We start from the raw sequence: 15,498 nt of genomic DNA on the forward strand, positions 1-15,498 counted from the left end.
CAAACGAGAATGCTAAGACAAAGGGGGTTTCAGCCTAGAACCCAGCCAGCTTATTTATCAAGTGTGATGGAAGAAAAAAAGACATTTTGTCAAAAAGGGGTTAAGGAGACTTTTGCCTCACATGCATGCTTTCTCGTGCTTTCTCTCTTCTACCAGAGAACAAAAAAGTCATGGAATAGAGGAAACTAAGGTCCAGCAAGGAAATTAGCAGGGTAAGTGTGAAGGGAACCCCAAGGATAACAGCTATGAAGAGAGCCCAGAGGACAAGCACCCATATCGGCTCCAGGAGGAGAGTGTACAAGAAAAAAACCTGTTAGGCGCTGGTCAGCTGATCTATTCGCCGTAATGATAAAAGTGCCACAATTCTGTCAAAGAGTTGAGGTATATAAAAAATGAAGCAAATGGGGGAAACAAAAGAGGCATTTATTATTCTTGTCCAATGGGGAAAAAAACCCATAATCACAGCATTTGAGTAACTCAGCTGCAAGTAATAGTCATAGTAATGTAAGTCTGCACTATTGATGTATCTGAAAATAGTGATAACCTTCGGAGGATGGGGGAACAAACTTTTCAATGTGTAGAGCTGGTGGGGTGTGGGCTGGTACTGAGTCAGTCTAAGAGTGTTAAATGTCATCTCTCATAGGGGCCCCTGGGTGGCGCAGTCGTTAAGCGTCTGCCTTCAGCTCAGGACATGATCCCAGCCTTCTGGGATCGAGCCCCGCATCAGGCTCCTCCGCTGGGAGTCTGCTTCTTCCTCTCCCACTCCCCCTGCTTGTGTTCCCTCTCTCGCTGGCTGTCTCTCTCTGTCAAATAAATAAATAAATACATAAATCTTAAAAAAAAAAAGTCATCTCTCATAGTAGGGCGTCAGGAGATTTCCCCCAAGATTGAAAAAATTCCATGTGTAGCAGCATACAGAATATGGAGGAACATAGAGGTAAACACCAGAAGAAACGTGGAGACGCCTGGCATGTGGGGATGAGACAGTCTTTCGCTATAAACCTGGTTCTATATTTCAGTGTTCTAGCCATCGAAGGTGTACTTTGATGGAATTAAAAACCAAATTTTAAAAAATCTATAGATTTAAATATTAGTGTCTTGTGTTGTCTCGTGTGTTTCTCATCTGAGATAGCAGGTAGTTTCACACAGGTGCTTTCACAGCTGGCCCGGATTCCACCGTCTCGGCGGCGTCTGCACTGAGCCAGGTACAGCTGCAGGGGAGCACCGAGGAGAGAAGGCCAGGGAAGACAAGGTGGAGTCCTGCATCCCGTGGGCGCAACTGCGAAGCCGACTGGACTTGTTAGTGTGGTCGTGGAAGAGAAAGCAAGGAAGCAGAGAGATGGCATGGAGGAGGAGGTGTGAAATCAAGATTTCTGTTCTGGCCAACGCAAGTTTGAGATGCCTGTGAAAATCCAAACAGATATGCCGACTGGGTAGGGACATAGAGCACTCAATAAAGACACAGGGCTTGCAAGTATCAGTTTGGGACAGACAGACATACCGATTAAGTACACAGAAAGATGTGCCTTTCCAACGCCACACCATCTGTTCTCCAGAAAACATGATTTTAGAGGAGTGAGGTACCTATTTTCCCATTAAATACTAAAAACAGCCTCAAATAACCAGAAAATGCCGGAAGTTAGCCTAGGATTCTAATTGTAATCCAACTGAAGGAAATACAAGAATTCTTTCCACAGAAGTCTCCTGAGGTCCTACTATCAGCCCAAACTGCAGCCTATTGAATTTAAAGAAACTTAGTGGGAAATTATACGGCACTTGCATCACAAAACCAATACAGGGACCCCATTTCCTACCCACCGTCGTCATCCGGGCTTTACGCAAATAGGTGAGAAGGTCTCCTCCTTCCATCAGTTCCAGGATAATGTACTGGGGCTCATTCAGCAGACAAACTCCAAGCTGCTTCAGAATGTTGGGATGGTTAAACCTGCTACAGGGTGGAAAGAGACAGGCAGGACGATGTGAGAGCAAGAGGAGCCCTGCTGAGAGCCTTTAGGAAAGAGAGCAATTCTTTATCTCCAGTTTCCTTCAAAACTCCTGTTGGCGGGGGGAGGGGTTGTTTTGTTTTTCTCTCAATAAATACAAGTCTCCTTTTCCAAGTGCTGGTCCACGTGCGTAGAGAGATGATACGGCAACCCCTAGTGGCCAGCGTGCACGGTGAGACTAGGTGATCTTTAGAAGAAACGTTCGCAGGAAGTAGCTCATGTTTTGGTAAAGAAAGGAATCTTAACCGCTACCCTACAAAAGATATTTGAAAGCACTCCATTTGCAGTCATCACAAGTATGTGATATTATTCTCTTCCTTTTGGAGAAACAATTCAGACACGCAGTTTTGGCTTCAACCATTTTCTCAAGACATCAAACCAAGGAGGCCCTGATCCAATGATTAGAGCCCACAGCTGGGACCCCAGGGACCACCGCTTCAGGCCCTCCCTTTAAGATGCCTCTGAGCCATGTTCATGACCAGCAACGGACTCTAACCTTGAAGACAAGATTACTGAGACAGAGGATATTTTCATCAACATCCCTGTACTTCGAGCTCTCCCTAGCTCTGGATATTCCAGCCACGATCACACGTTTAGAAGAACACAAGCATGTTTAAAGCTGAATGGCTTCAGACATCACTTGCGAAACACACTGCTTGTTGAAGGTAAAAGAAAGGAAGAACTTTTGCCTGAGGACTGCCTGTTGGAAGACCAGTTTCTATAGAACACTTGTCACCACAGACATATTTATGTTCAAACTTCAGCCATGTTTATTTGGGGCATGATCTGTGATGTCCAGTCATTTTGAATGTTAACAATTTACCAATCGGATATAAAAGCTTTCTACTCCTATGAAGGGAAAATGAAGCCAGAGCTGCCCCAATACCTCATCAGATGTGCCTCTTTTAGGAATTCAATCTTCTCCTGGTCTGTGGAGCCCTTCTTCAAAGTCTAGACAACATAAAAATAAGCCAGGAATCAGTATAGCAGAAATTGCTGTGAGCTCAGTGGGTTAACGGAGACAATCTTTGTTTTGTTTTGTAATATTCACCCCAAAAGCTGGAAATAGATCATGGCTAATACACGTGTGTGTGCTCTGTAAACTCATTCAAAACTCAGCCAGTGTTAGAACTAGTGTTCAAGTGGGAAAACCTAAAAGACAAAAGGTCCAGTGACATTTACAGAAATTCCCTCCAAAAATGTAGGAATTTTAAACAGAACAAATTTGGTACGTAGGCCAGTTTCTTAATTTTTAGTTTTCTACTCAATATTTGTTTCCTCCTGCTTCCTTGCTAATGATACCCTAATTTGTTTCTTAGAGGCAAGATGCCCAGTCCCAGACAATTGGTCTAAATGAATCAGGAAAATTGTGTTTTGTAATTCTTCAGCCTCCCTTACAAATAAGGGTGGTCATCTGTGTCAATTCTGGTCAATGAGGTGTAAGGGGAAAACTGCTAAAGGGGAGAGAGGCTTCTGGAAAACTTTCCCTTTTTTGAACATATACATCTAGCATCATCTTTCCCCCTTGCCCTAACCCGAATGAAGATGTAATGCCTGATCTTCGGCAACCACGTTGGGATCATGAGGCAACACACTTGTACAAAGTCAAGAGTACTGCACCAAAACCCAGCAGTCCTCTCATTATGTGAGAAAAATAAATATTTGTTTACACCAGGTGAGGCTAGAGTATTTTAAAGCACTTTTAGATCACATCATTTGGCAGCAGGGAAGATTTTGCCAACCTTCTGGTTATATAGCCTTCTCTCAAAGCAACAAATTCCTAACAAGCAGTGGTCAGAATTTTGCCCAATTACATAAAAGATTCATCATCCCTAGATCAAAAGGTTTTATACAAATATAAGAGTCTACCCACACTTCCTTAAAACTATATTCAATATCCCATGTGAATAACTGTGTCGTGCAGGGGTCAGCAAATGATGGCTTGGAGACCAACGCGGTCTGTCACCTACTTCTGCACATCTTGAGCTCTGAAAATAGTTGTTCAGTTTTAATTTTGTATTTTTCCAGCTTTACTGAGGTATAAGTGACACATTACATTTTCAAATGGCTGGAAAAAAAGTCAAAAAGAGGATATTTCTTAACATGTGAAAATGATATGAAATTCCCATTTCCATGTTCATAAATAGAGTTTTACCGGAACGTAGCCGCACTCTTGAGCTCACATATTAACTAGGGCCGCCCTTGCACTGCGACGGCAGAGTCGTGTAGCTGCAACTGATGTCAAATGGCCAGCAACTCTCTGCTCTCTGCCGTCATATGGGGACATGGAGAATGTGCTTCCCACCCCCGGTCCTCTGAGAGTATATTTGAAGGGAAAAACTGCCTGCCAAGTCTTAGCCAATCAGTAACCATAGAGGTAACTACAAATTACAGAGCTTATGGAAGAAATGGAAGAAACATTGTCATTTCTGTTGTCATGCATGGATTCCCACCTTCAGCTCTCTTTTCAATTGAGATCACTCATATTTTATTTAAGTTTTATCCATGCAAACTCATGTAAATGTGCTGACCCAACATGTCAAGGAATTAAAAGATCCACATTACCTTCACTGCTACTTTGGTTTCTCCGCTTCCAGCTCCTAAGATGTCTACTGCTGTCCCTTCATACACTTCTCCAAAGGCCCCACTTCCCAACAAGAGGCGCAGAGTCAGTTTTTCCCGAGGGAAGGCAGGCAGTCTTTCAATCTCCTCTTGGGTTGGAAGAGTACTGGAAAATAATATTTTTGGTGTCCCCAAATACATTGGTTTACATGTTGGTGTTGGTGTTAGTGTTTGAGAAAGAGTATGAGAAAGAGAAAGAGAAATCTCATGATTTTGCAACACTGGTCTATGTAAGATAGTGACATGGAATTTTGTGTTTCTATTCCCCCCCATCCCACCATCCAGAATATCCCTTCCCTGTTCCAAAACACAGACAGTGCATGTCATATCACTTCAAGGCACCATAATGGTGATAGAAACATGCCGTAGGTACTGCCTCAAGAATTTTTATTGTAGCTTATTTTGTTAAAATTATGAGTTACTAATTTCTTCAGGTAATCAGTCTATGTAAAAAGCTATTGCAAATTAGTAATAAATATATCTGGGTTTATAAGCCCAAAAACTATAACTATTTCACACACCTGATCTTTTTTGTGAAACAAAATTTAGTATGACTTCAAAAATCAACTCCTTCTCCATAACTTTTAGAAGCCAACTCACACTTGGAATATTATGAGAGGGAAAAAATTGTCTGCATTCAAAATGCTTTGAGTTTTTAAAAGAGAATCTTGAATATCAAATGTGCTGAGTATTTTCTCAAGGAAAAGTTACCTCTGAATCACTAAACTAGGTCACCCTGTGTCTACTTCAAATCTTCCATTTCTCTAACTTGGATTATAAATTTCTAGGCCTATGACTATGTAATTCCTTTTGGCTGAGGCCGTAATACAGTGTCTTGCCTAAACTGCACTTAAGTGTCTTACATAAAAAGACATTTAAATATTTTCTTTAATTATTTTGACTACATCAAAAACTAATGATATACTATAAGCTGGCTAACTGAATTACAAAAAATTATGATGACAACGTAAGTTCAAAACTCAACTATCCTAAAAAGCTTTTGTAGGCAATCACCATACAACTTCTGAAAACAGACTCAGGTGGACTTAACAGCACGCGCATGGGACCCTTGGAATTCTCTTCTGGATGCTTCCAGTTGAACAAAGCATGCTACCGTCTGTTCTCGTCCATACAGTATTTATGTCCTTGTTTCATTTACTTTATAATTTTGCGATAAAACACTGGAACACAATGGAATTTTGCTTATTTTCCTTAGGATAGAATAGCCACATAATTTGCCATCCACCTCAGGTCACATTTGAAAATGGAAGGGGATGTTATTTATAATCATGCCAGAATAATGAGCATCGACCAGGACAATCGTGGGCAACACGAGACCCCACTGCCTTTATAGTTGTCCCCTCTTCATCAAGGTGCCCCGTAGTGACGGCATGGGTTACGTACTGTACGGCATAGCAGGCATTAGCCAGCCCTACTCCCACGGCCAGACCGCGAAGCTCAGCCAGCTCTTTGTCTTCGTTGATGAGACCCGTCAGCCCTTCCTTGGGAGTTTTTTGATTCTTTAATTTTCTGTGCCAGACTATAAAGAAAAAAAGACATAATTTACAAAACAAAACATTGCTTTCTTTTTTCATCAAGAGATGATAACATTTTAAATGTTTATATGTAAGAACACCGTGGGTAGAATAATAGAATTTGATTGAAAAATGTGTCCGTAGTAGAAAAACTAACAAATCAGGTACAAAGACTTATAAAAACACATAGCTCAAACTACATCACTTCTTATTTCATGACTCAAACCAAAGCTTCATATATTTCTTATTGCTGTTATAAACAAGTTGATGTATCTTAATATCACAACTTATTTCTCAAAATCACCCTTAAACTAGAGTCAACATAAACCAAAACAAATTGGCATTGTAATTATTAAATAATTATTTGCATTATAATTAAATTACAAATTTATTTGAGTCCAGGTATGTCCACGTTATACTCCTACAGAGGATCTGAGGAATGTCTTCAATTATAATGGTAGGTTTTTGGTTTTTTTGAAATGCAGAGTACGAGAGTTTATACCACTGTTGTTCATACACACATCCTCAAGCATACAGAAATACTATTGGAATGAAACCCACCAAGTGTTAGTAGTGGTCCTCCCAGTTGTGAAATCATGGATGATTTAAATTGTCTTCTTCACACAATGAGCAAATACTATTTTCATCCTCATAAAAATAAGTGATTTTTGGAAGATTAAAATACAATTATGTCATAAGATCAACCATCTATACTAGAACATTGGTTCAAAAGTTGAAAACAGCAAGGATGTTTTGTAAGATGATCGTTAAAATTTGAATTTTATTCCATAATATATTCTATATCCAACAGGTTACCATTTTATTAAAATGAAATTCCATCTGAGGGACCATGCAGGGAAAGATCTTAAATACCTTTGCTAATGCAATTTTTCAAACCTGAAAAGCTGTCCCTACCCTTCTTCATTTTTTTAAAGGCCCATCTCTGGCCCCCATCCCCGGTGATGCCTTCTGAGGCCCTGCCGCTCTGCTGATCTCTCCGTTCTCAATGTCTTAAGACCAAGTGTAGCTCTCGGTCCGCAATTCTATCGCAACTGTCCGGCACAGATCATGTCCTCTTGCCTTTTATATCTCACTATTTATATTTTCACACAGGTACGTCTTACCTCCCTCATTAAATGGCAAGCTGCCAAGGTCAGCAATTGTATATTACAGCTTTGTATTTCCCTCTGCTCCCAGCCTGAGGCTAATGTTGCATGTTAGATGCAACCTGTCACCAAAGCCAAGGCTGTCGATGTTTATTTTTAAATCGTTGTTTCAATTTTGCATTTATAAGTACAACGGCTGAGAGCCCCCAGCACAATACAAATATGTTTAAACAATTGCTACTTTTCCTTATTTTAATAAACTCAATCTTTTCTCGTGCACTCGCCCACTCCTACTAGGAAAACCACATACACTGCTACTAAAAGCAAAGAAGCAAATTAGCTTAGCTGTACTAAAAAATTCGTAAGTTCCAAACAGAATAAAGACCTTTAAATCCTGAGAAAGTCAGATATCCATAGGATGTCTTGAAAGCACAATAGGTTGTCTGAAATGATCCCATGCTCATCCACTGGAGTTATGGGTTTGAACAATGGTGATCTGCACGCAGGCAAGCAAAGGTCAGATGAAAGGTTCTTCGTGTAATGCTCCTTCCCAGTAGGAAAGCAGACAAGCAGTCAAGCCTATATGCCAACTGCCAAATACACTACAGTCATACGTGCAATTCTGGAGGGGCCGGCTTAGTGGCACAAGCATCAGCTGTGCAATACTTAGACTCCCTGGAACCACAGGTTAAGATCCTGGCAGGGTCAGCTGAAATTTTTAGCTTTCCAAGTTAGCTAAAGGAGTTCCATATATCGTCTGAGTGGAATCCATGAAAAGAAATCTCAATTCAAATTTCAGTGTGCTCTCTGATAGTTTACAACTCCAATCAGTTTGGGGAAAGAATAAAGATTTTGACCACTTTGTAAAATACTGGCTTTCTTTAACCTGAGAGAGTTTAGCTTTATGTGTGTAACTTTTCCTTAAACTTTCCCTTCTATATGATAAAAGCAGGCCACAATTTCCCAAATACATACTTGAGTATTTTTTCTGGCAAGTATCATGTCTTTCTTTCCCTTTTTTAAAAAAAATGTATTTATTTATTTGAGAGAGAGAGAGAGTGAGAGAGAGAGAAACCACGAGAGAGGGGAGGATCAGAGGGAGAAGCAGACCCCCCGCTGAGCGGGGAGCCCAGTGTGGGGACTCAATCCTGGGACTCCTGGGACGCCTGGAACCCCAGGATCATGACCTGAGCCGAAGGCAGATGCTTAACTGACTGAGCTACTCAGGCGTCCTATCATGTCTTTCTTATAATGCTTCAGCATGTCAGGGACTCATAATATCAGTAAGTGATAGGATGACCAAATACCTTGTAATCCAAACGAGTACACTTTGGGCACTGAAAGTCCTATTAATGTTTGTGCTGAAACAACAGGAATGAACCAGGATGTATGATCACCAAAATAACCCTAGAAGCCCAATATTTGGCCCCAATATTTCTGGGGTTATCTCTGTATTTTCCCATCATTAAAATAAATCTTAAAAAAAAAAAAAAAGACTCCTAGGACCAGCACATTAGTATACAATAAAGAGTGGGAAATAGCTACCTTTCTATCTACCTGACAAATACTTCTGCTTTCTTGGGCATTTATAAATGAGCAGGAATCTGAAATAAGCAAGGCAGACATCTTAAAGTCAGAGTGGACCCTACAAGCCGGAGAGGGGTGGTCTGGAAAAGAGGAGCTGCTCGTTCCAAACCAGTCTGTCTGCCTGCCTGCCTGCCTGGAGACCCAAACTGTCCAACCAAGGACTGTCACGGGTCTTCTATTAATCCTACATTTCTTTTACATCCAGAGTGGTTTTTCTTTTATTTACTTAAAACCATAAGCACAAAGCACTTGTTACATAGCCAATCTGAAACAAATACTGGCTTAAAGAAAGCTCAAAGTTGGTGCCTTTATAATTAGTTTTATCTAAAGTACACCATGAAGGGTAAGTGCAGATATATTTTTTCATAAAATGATTACTCCAAGATCAGAAAACAATTCACAGAAGTTAGTGCTTATAAGAGTCTAGCTAAAGGTAACTGTGAAATTTATGAATTTATTTCATGTGGGAGGTTGAATACACTAAGTGATAAATCAACTAATATGACCAAGCAAACAGGTTACTACCTGTATTTTTAAAGCTATTATACTTACCAAAAACCACTGGGATTGTAACAACCAGAAATATTCCAATTATAATCGTAAGTACAAAGCTTGTTTCTGGTATCCAAAAACCATCTAATAAAATAAATGAAAAAAAAAAGTTAATTTGCAGAATAAAGCTAGGTAGTTTCAGGCCTACGCCAGATATGCCTGAACTAGCTCCTACGAGATTTTTGCAAGCCAGTTGTTCAACCAATGGAGTTTGAAATCCCCCACAGCAAGAGTATTTAACACCACAGGAAACCAAACTCAAGGTTTGGTTTGGTTTGGTTTGGTTTTCCAGAGATCTGGCTTACCAATACACCATTGTGATATACCCACCCAGGCTTCTACTCCAAAATAGCTGAGGAGACAGGTATAATCTTTTTTTTTTTTAAGGTTTTATTTACTCATTTGAGAGACAGAGAGAGAGAGAGCGCATGCGCAAGCAGAGTGGGGAGAGGCAGAGGGAGAAGCAGGCCCCCCACTGAGCAGAGAGCCTGACGTGGGGCCTGATGCCAGGATCCTGGGATCATGACAAGAGCCAAAGGCAGACACTTAACCATTTGAGCCACCCAGGCGCCCCAGAAACATGTATAATTTTTTTAATGAATTTGCAACCAAGAAGTCTCGGTCTTCATATGTTATATATCAGGATTATTATTTCTTCTATAACATCTTGATACACATTCAATTCTATGGGTATTAAACATGGAAACGTGGTACCTTCTCTTGGGTAGTTTCAGTTGAGGAGGAGACAAACATGCAGGGCAGAGCTCAGCAAACCATGGCCTGTGGGCCGGGTCTGGCCACAGTCTGGTTTCTACTGCCCGTGAGCTAAGAATGATTTTTAACTTTTTAAAGTATTATTTGAGAAAGTGAGAGAAAGGAAAACCCAGCCGAGGGGTGAGTGGCAGGTGGTGGGAGCCCACGTTCTAGGCTGAGGAAAACGAAGGCTAAAGACCTCGTGTGGTAAGATGCTTTCTACCAGTCTTGTATGGCTCTAGCATAGGGCTAGACAGTAGGAACAACGAGCCACAAATGGAGGGCAAATCATGGAGTGTGCGCACTTGATTCCAAAGGCAGTGATGGAGAGTCATTACAGGGATTTCAGAGAGGAGGTTAAGTAATCCAGCTTGTGCTTCAGCTCGATCAGCTGTCAGCGGTGTGATTAAGCCAAGAGCACAGGCAAGAAATGATAAATTAGAAAAGCCAAAGTGGGCATAGGAAGATGAACACTCAACAGACAGAAATCAAGATGGTAAATCAACAAAACTTGGTGACCGAGTAGAGGGGAGAAATTAAATATGGTATTGAGATTTCTAGCCTATGTGATTAGACAGATGATATATCATAACCTAAAATGGGATACACAGTAGAAGACGTAGAAAGCATCGTTTTAGTCCAGTTGTGTAGAAGATGAGAGTATGGGGAGCAGGAACATAAGGCTGGATCCAGACCAGACTGTGGACGGCCTGGGAAGCCTACCCAGGAGCATGGACTTGACGCCTTGGGCCTTAAGGAGTAGCTGATTATTGCAGAGGAGTAAAATGACATGACGATGCTGATATTTTAGGGAGATCACATCAGATGAAATGAATAGTTCCATAGTCTGGATGATAAATTACACAGTCATCCAATTAGTTTTAATGTGAAGAATTGACTTATCTTTATCTCTGAACCTTTGTGTAATCAGTTAGTATATAGACAGACATGGCAACATACCTCCAACTAATATAATATTCTCACTGATTCCACTATAGTCACCAAATCCCAGATTATTTGCAGCTACTACTCTGAACTGAAAGGTTCCTTTCAGGTTTTTGGACTTCCATGTGCAAATACTACTGCAAGATCCATTAAATGCCATCTTCCACTTTAAATTCTGGTTCTGTGAATCATTTGAAATTCCTGTTCTAAAAAAAAAAGAGCAAAATGGTAAATATAGAAAATATGAGACAAGGTATGTGTTATTTCTAGATGCTCACACATCAGAGCATCTCCTAGTGCACACTTCACCCTTGATCTCATTCCTCTCGCATGGGTTGGCTACAGAACACAGCACAATCTCATAAAGTCATCCTGGAGATGCATGGGGGGCCAACCAACTCAGCCCACTGGGAAAATAACAAATAATCAATGGCCTAGAAAAAGCCAAAGAGGTTTTTCCTACTATTAGTATGTGCAAACTTTCTTCAGAATTTCAAACACGGGTAAGATAATTAACCCATAGTTTCTAACCTGGAATTTTTTTATTCTTTCTTAATTCTCAGTCTCTTATGCCATCTGTAGCTTATGTATACCACAGCTGGATAAAATAAATTACAGGACACAAAATTGATAAGGAAGGCGTAATTGTTTGACTACCAAAATTATCATTATGCCTGAGATTCCCAGGTGTATTGCTTCCATTGGTATTGGCCTACACACCACCCCAAGTCAACCCACATTATTCTCTACATGAAACATGGAAACAGTACAAGAGTAGGGCTCAAAAGGTGTAAATGGAATAGCTTGTAATAAAATCAAAGACTGAAGAGAAGCTCAAGGCCTTCTAATTTCCTCCTTTCTGATGGGGGAGAGCTTTTCAAAGTCTGGGATTTTTCAGACAACAACAGTTTTAGGACTTGGTACCAACCCACAGTAGGCTTAGGGATAGCTAGTTCTGCTCCTACAAAGTGAGTGGTCACCCTGAAAGAGATGGAAGGCTAAGCCTTTGAGGGACAGGGAATGGGCAAGAACATCCGGAGGATGAGGGAGCAGAGTTGCTCACAACTGCTACTGGGAGCTAAGTGTGCCAGGGACCATTCTGCATAAGACTCTTCATACACTGGGTTTGCACATTCTGTGAAGTCTTGTGTTAGGCACTGGCACTTTCATTGTTCAACCCAAACGACTCTGATCCAAAAGAAAGAGACCCTTAAAAATTTATAAAATGGCTCTTCACAGTTACTGGCTGCTGAGGAAGACAAGGATTCTGACCCTGGTTGAGCATCATCTATTTACAACCCCCCATACTCGCGCTTTTTATTTTGTTCATTTCATTGTGTTTTCACAGCCACCTAAGGAGGTAAATGCCATCACTCCATTGTACAGGTGGGGAAACTTAAATTCCAAAAAGGAATAAAACAAGTATTTAAACGTGGCCCGGGGTTGAATAATGTCCCCCCAAAACTCAGGCCTACCCAGACTTTGTGAATGTGACCTTGTTTGGAAATGAGGTCTTTTTAGATGTAATCAAGTTAGGATGAGGTGATACTGGGTTAGGGTAGGCTTAAAGCCAAGACCAGAGCCTTCTTGAGAAAAGAGAAATTAAGGCACAGATACACACAGAGAACACCAGGTGATGACGGAGCCAGAGACTGATGTGGTGCATCTACAATGACTACCAAAGATTGCTGGAAAGTCTGGGTCCCCAGAGGCTAAGAAGGGGCAAGGAAGGATTCTTCCCTAGAACCTTCAGAAGGAACATGGTCCTACCAATACCTCGATTTCAGACTTCTAGTCCCCAGAACCAAGAGAGATGTCTGTTGTGTTAAGCCACCCAAGTGGTGGTACTTTGTCATGGCAGTTTTTGGACACTAATATGGTCTGTTCAGCTCCCAGGTTCACACACTTTGCACTACCTTTCACACGGCACCATCAGCAAGAACCCGGGTACACTAGTGTTCCGACTGGAGATATGATTTTGAGATACCAAAGGTACAGCAATTCATTCCATTATCCCATCATCCCTGTCCTGACAGTAGAGGCTTGAGGCAAGAAAATGCGAAGAATTCATGGAGCTATGCGCTTAAGGCATCGCTAAAGGGAACATGCTAAAGGGGGTCCTAGCAAGACAGTGGTGTGGGCTGGCTGGTGAATACAATTATAATCAGAGACCACCAAGAAAGTTCTGCAGAGTAGAATGTATTTGACTCCTGGAAAACAGAATAGGAATTTCAAGGAGGTTTCAGTTAGAAATGCGGCCAATGTAATTCTCTACCATGCACAGCAAAATTTTTTAAGGTTATGGAAGTACCAGAGCAAGATGAAGCAAAAATAGATCTAAAGATCAAGTTGCCAGGACTATAATTATGGAAGTGACTTTTGTCCTTGGAGCTTCTTAAAAGATGGCTTCATAGACCCATGAGGGGAGTGTCTGTGGAATTTGGAATTCACCCCTCAAGCTGGCATGAAATCAGTCCATCTGAGCCAGTTACCATTTACAGAGCTCCCCATACTGGCCGGCTCTGAGGTTGCTTATGTTCATAGGCTGCATGAAGGTACATTTTCAGCCTCTTGGGAGCATACTGTGAACTGTAATCTTCACAATGGATAAAGAATCCTATGTGAACTATAGAAGTCAGACCATTTCGGACCTTGACCTGCTTTTACCTTCCGAAAAATACCAAGTTCACTGCCAGTTCTCACTAGACATTACTCATTTTGCTAAAACAAATTATCATCAGAAATTTACACGCGTACCATCATCTAACATCAAACATCAGCTCAGCTTCTTGAACAGAATAGACACTAAATAAATACTAGTTGCATGTGCCAATGATTGGATTATTTCCATAAAGTTCAGACAAGTAGTTGCCGACTTCTGAGAACCACGATGTGATCTGCTTTATCATTGGAGTGCCAAGGCTGACCGCTAGGAATTGCACAGAGAACATAATGGTGAACTCAAGGTCCTTCAGCTTAAGATCCTTCATATTTATTTATAAACATATGTTCATAAATATTGTTAATTTTGATCTAATAAGACTTTACAATGGACTGCTTAGCTCTTTATAGTTTCCAAAGCACTTTTGCAAAGAGACATACCTGATCTCAAGGACATAGTACAGAAGCCGGCTTCCGTTATCTTCAGCTTTTTCCCACTGTATTGAATCTTTGCTCCCTTCTAATACTTTTGGAATGCCTGGTTTACTTGGGACTCCAGCTTTGGAAACATAAGAAAATACTGACTGATAGGTCAGAAGTATCAAATATTCTGCATACCATCTTTCTATAGAACACTTTTCCGAAAACGAAAGCCAAATACATTAAAGAAATATTCAGAAATATTCTCATTGAATGAGTATTTACATACTCATTTAACTCATTTATATACTCATTAACATAATATACTCAATAAACTGATTAAATGAGTATCTGAAGTTTTTATTAGTGATGGATTGGATGGATTAGTGATAAGAATAATAATATACCTTAGTTCACCACAAAAGAAGTGATGCAAAGAAAACTACTGTAAATTTTGGAGCATTTTTCCCTGGATTCTTATAGGGATCGCTAATTAACATTCTTTTTGGATGTTTTTTATTTTTAGCATCTGGAATATAGTAGTCAGTAAGTAAATATGTGTTGAACACTCAGTAACACTGTTTTCACTTAGTTCTCACTGCAAAATATCACAACCAGACAAGAAAGCAGAGGATACTGAAAGGTGAAATACTCTTGCCCAGTTCAGGATTCTGCAAGACCAGGTCAGTATTACCTCATTAATGCCTGTAAGGACTCCTGGTTCTTTTCAGTTTCTTTACTCAAGCTCTAGAAATAGTAATTTACACCTTTTTAAAAAAGGTTAACCTCTAGGATTGGTGAAATAAGTGATAAGAGAGGCATGGAGAAACTGACAGGATTTTTTGAATGCTGAGGATGTTAACACCCACCTTGTGTCTTAAAGCTTTCGGGGAGTGAGGTGCTGTTTTCTCCTGTCCTATAAACCACCACCACGCGGACGGCATAGCGCGTGTAAGCCTGCAGGTCTGTGATGTTACAGACGTAAGCCGGGCCGTGGACGCACGAAGTGTTAACACGGGAAAACTCATTGTCCTTCCCCTGGAAAAAGAAGTCTCAAGTGACATTTTTTGTTTCTTTATAAACATAGACATTCACAAGTCCATGGCAAGCAATTAAAAACTTAAATCAAATGTATTTTCTGTTAAAAAGTAAGAGCTTCTTATGAATGAATGTTTGATCCCAAACATTACCTCCACCACTGATGGCCATTTTATGTTTTGTTGTGTTTTTTGTGACAAGTTATAACTGACTTGAATAACCGTTCTTAGGATAAGTCCAAGGTGGGACATGAACCTCTTACTACATATATTTTAT

At 40.5% G+C, this 15,498-nt stretch overlaps 1 protein-coding gene across 1 annotated transcript in view; it reads right to left on the reverse strand.

Moving 5' to 3' along the window:
- ROS1 (ROS proto-oncogene 1, receptor tyrosine kinase) overlaps positions 1 to 15,498 on the reverse strand; it is a 131,192-nt gene that overhangs the window by 22,621 nt on the left and 93,073 nt on the right. Inside the window, exons 33-40 of the mRNA XM_034670773.1 lie at positions 15,054 to 15,222; positions 14,206 to 14,323; positions 11,119 to 11,309; positions 9,406 to 9,489; positions 6,030 to 6,165; positions 4,569 to 4,731; positions 2,890 to 2,954; positions 1,819 to 1,948 (exon numbers count right to left, since the gene is read on the reverse strand). Of these exons, the coding sequence (XP_034526664.1) occupies positions 1,819 to 1,948; positions 2,890 to 2,954; positions 4,569 to 4,731; positions 6,030 to 6,165; positions 9,406 to 9,489; positions 11,119 to 11,309; positions 14,206 to 14,323; positions 15,054 to 15,222 (1,056 nt within the window). The remainder of the gene's footprint in view (positions 1 to 1,818; positions 1,949 to 2,889; positions 2,955 to 4,568; positions 4,732 to 6,029; positions 6,166 to 9,405; positions 9,490 to 11,118; positions 11,310 to 14,205; positions 14,324 to 15,053; positions 15,223 to 15,498) is intronic.

The sequence above is a fragment of the Ailuropoda melanoleuca genome, chromosome 10 (assembly GCF_002007445.2).
Source record: "Ailuropoda melanoleuca isolate Jingjing chromosome 10, ASM200744v2, whole genome shotgun sequence".
Taxonomy (NCBI): domain Eukaryota; kingdom Metazoa; phylum Chordata; class Mammalia; order Carnivora; family Ursidae; genus Ailuropoda; species Ailuropoda melanoleuca.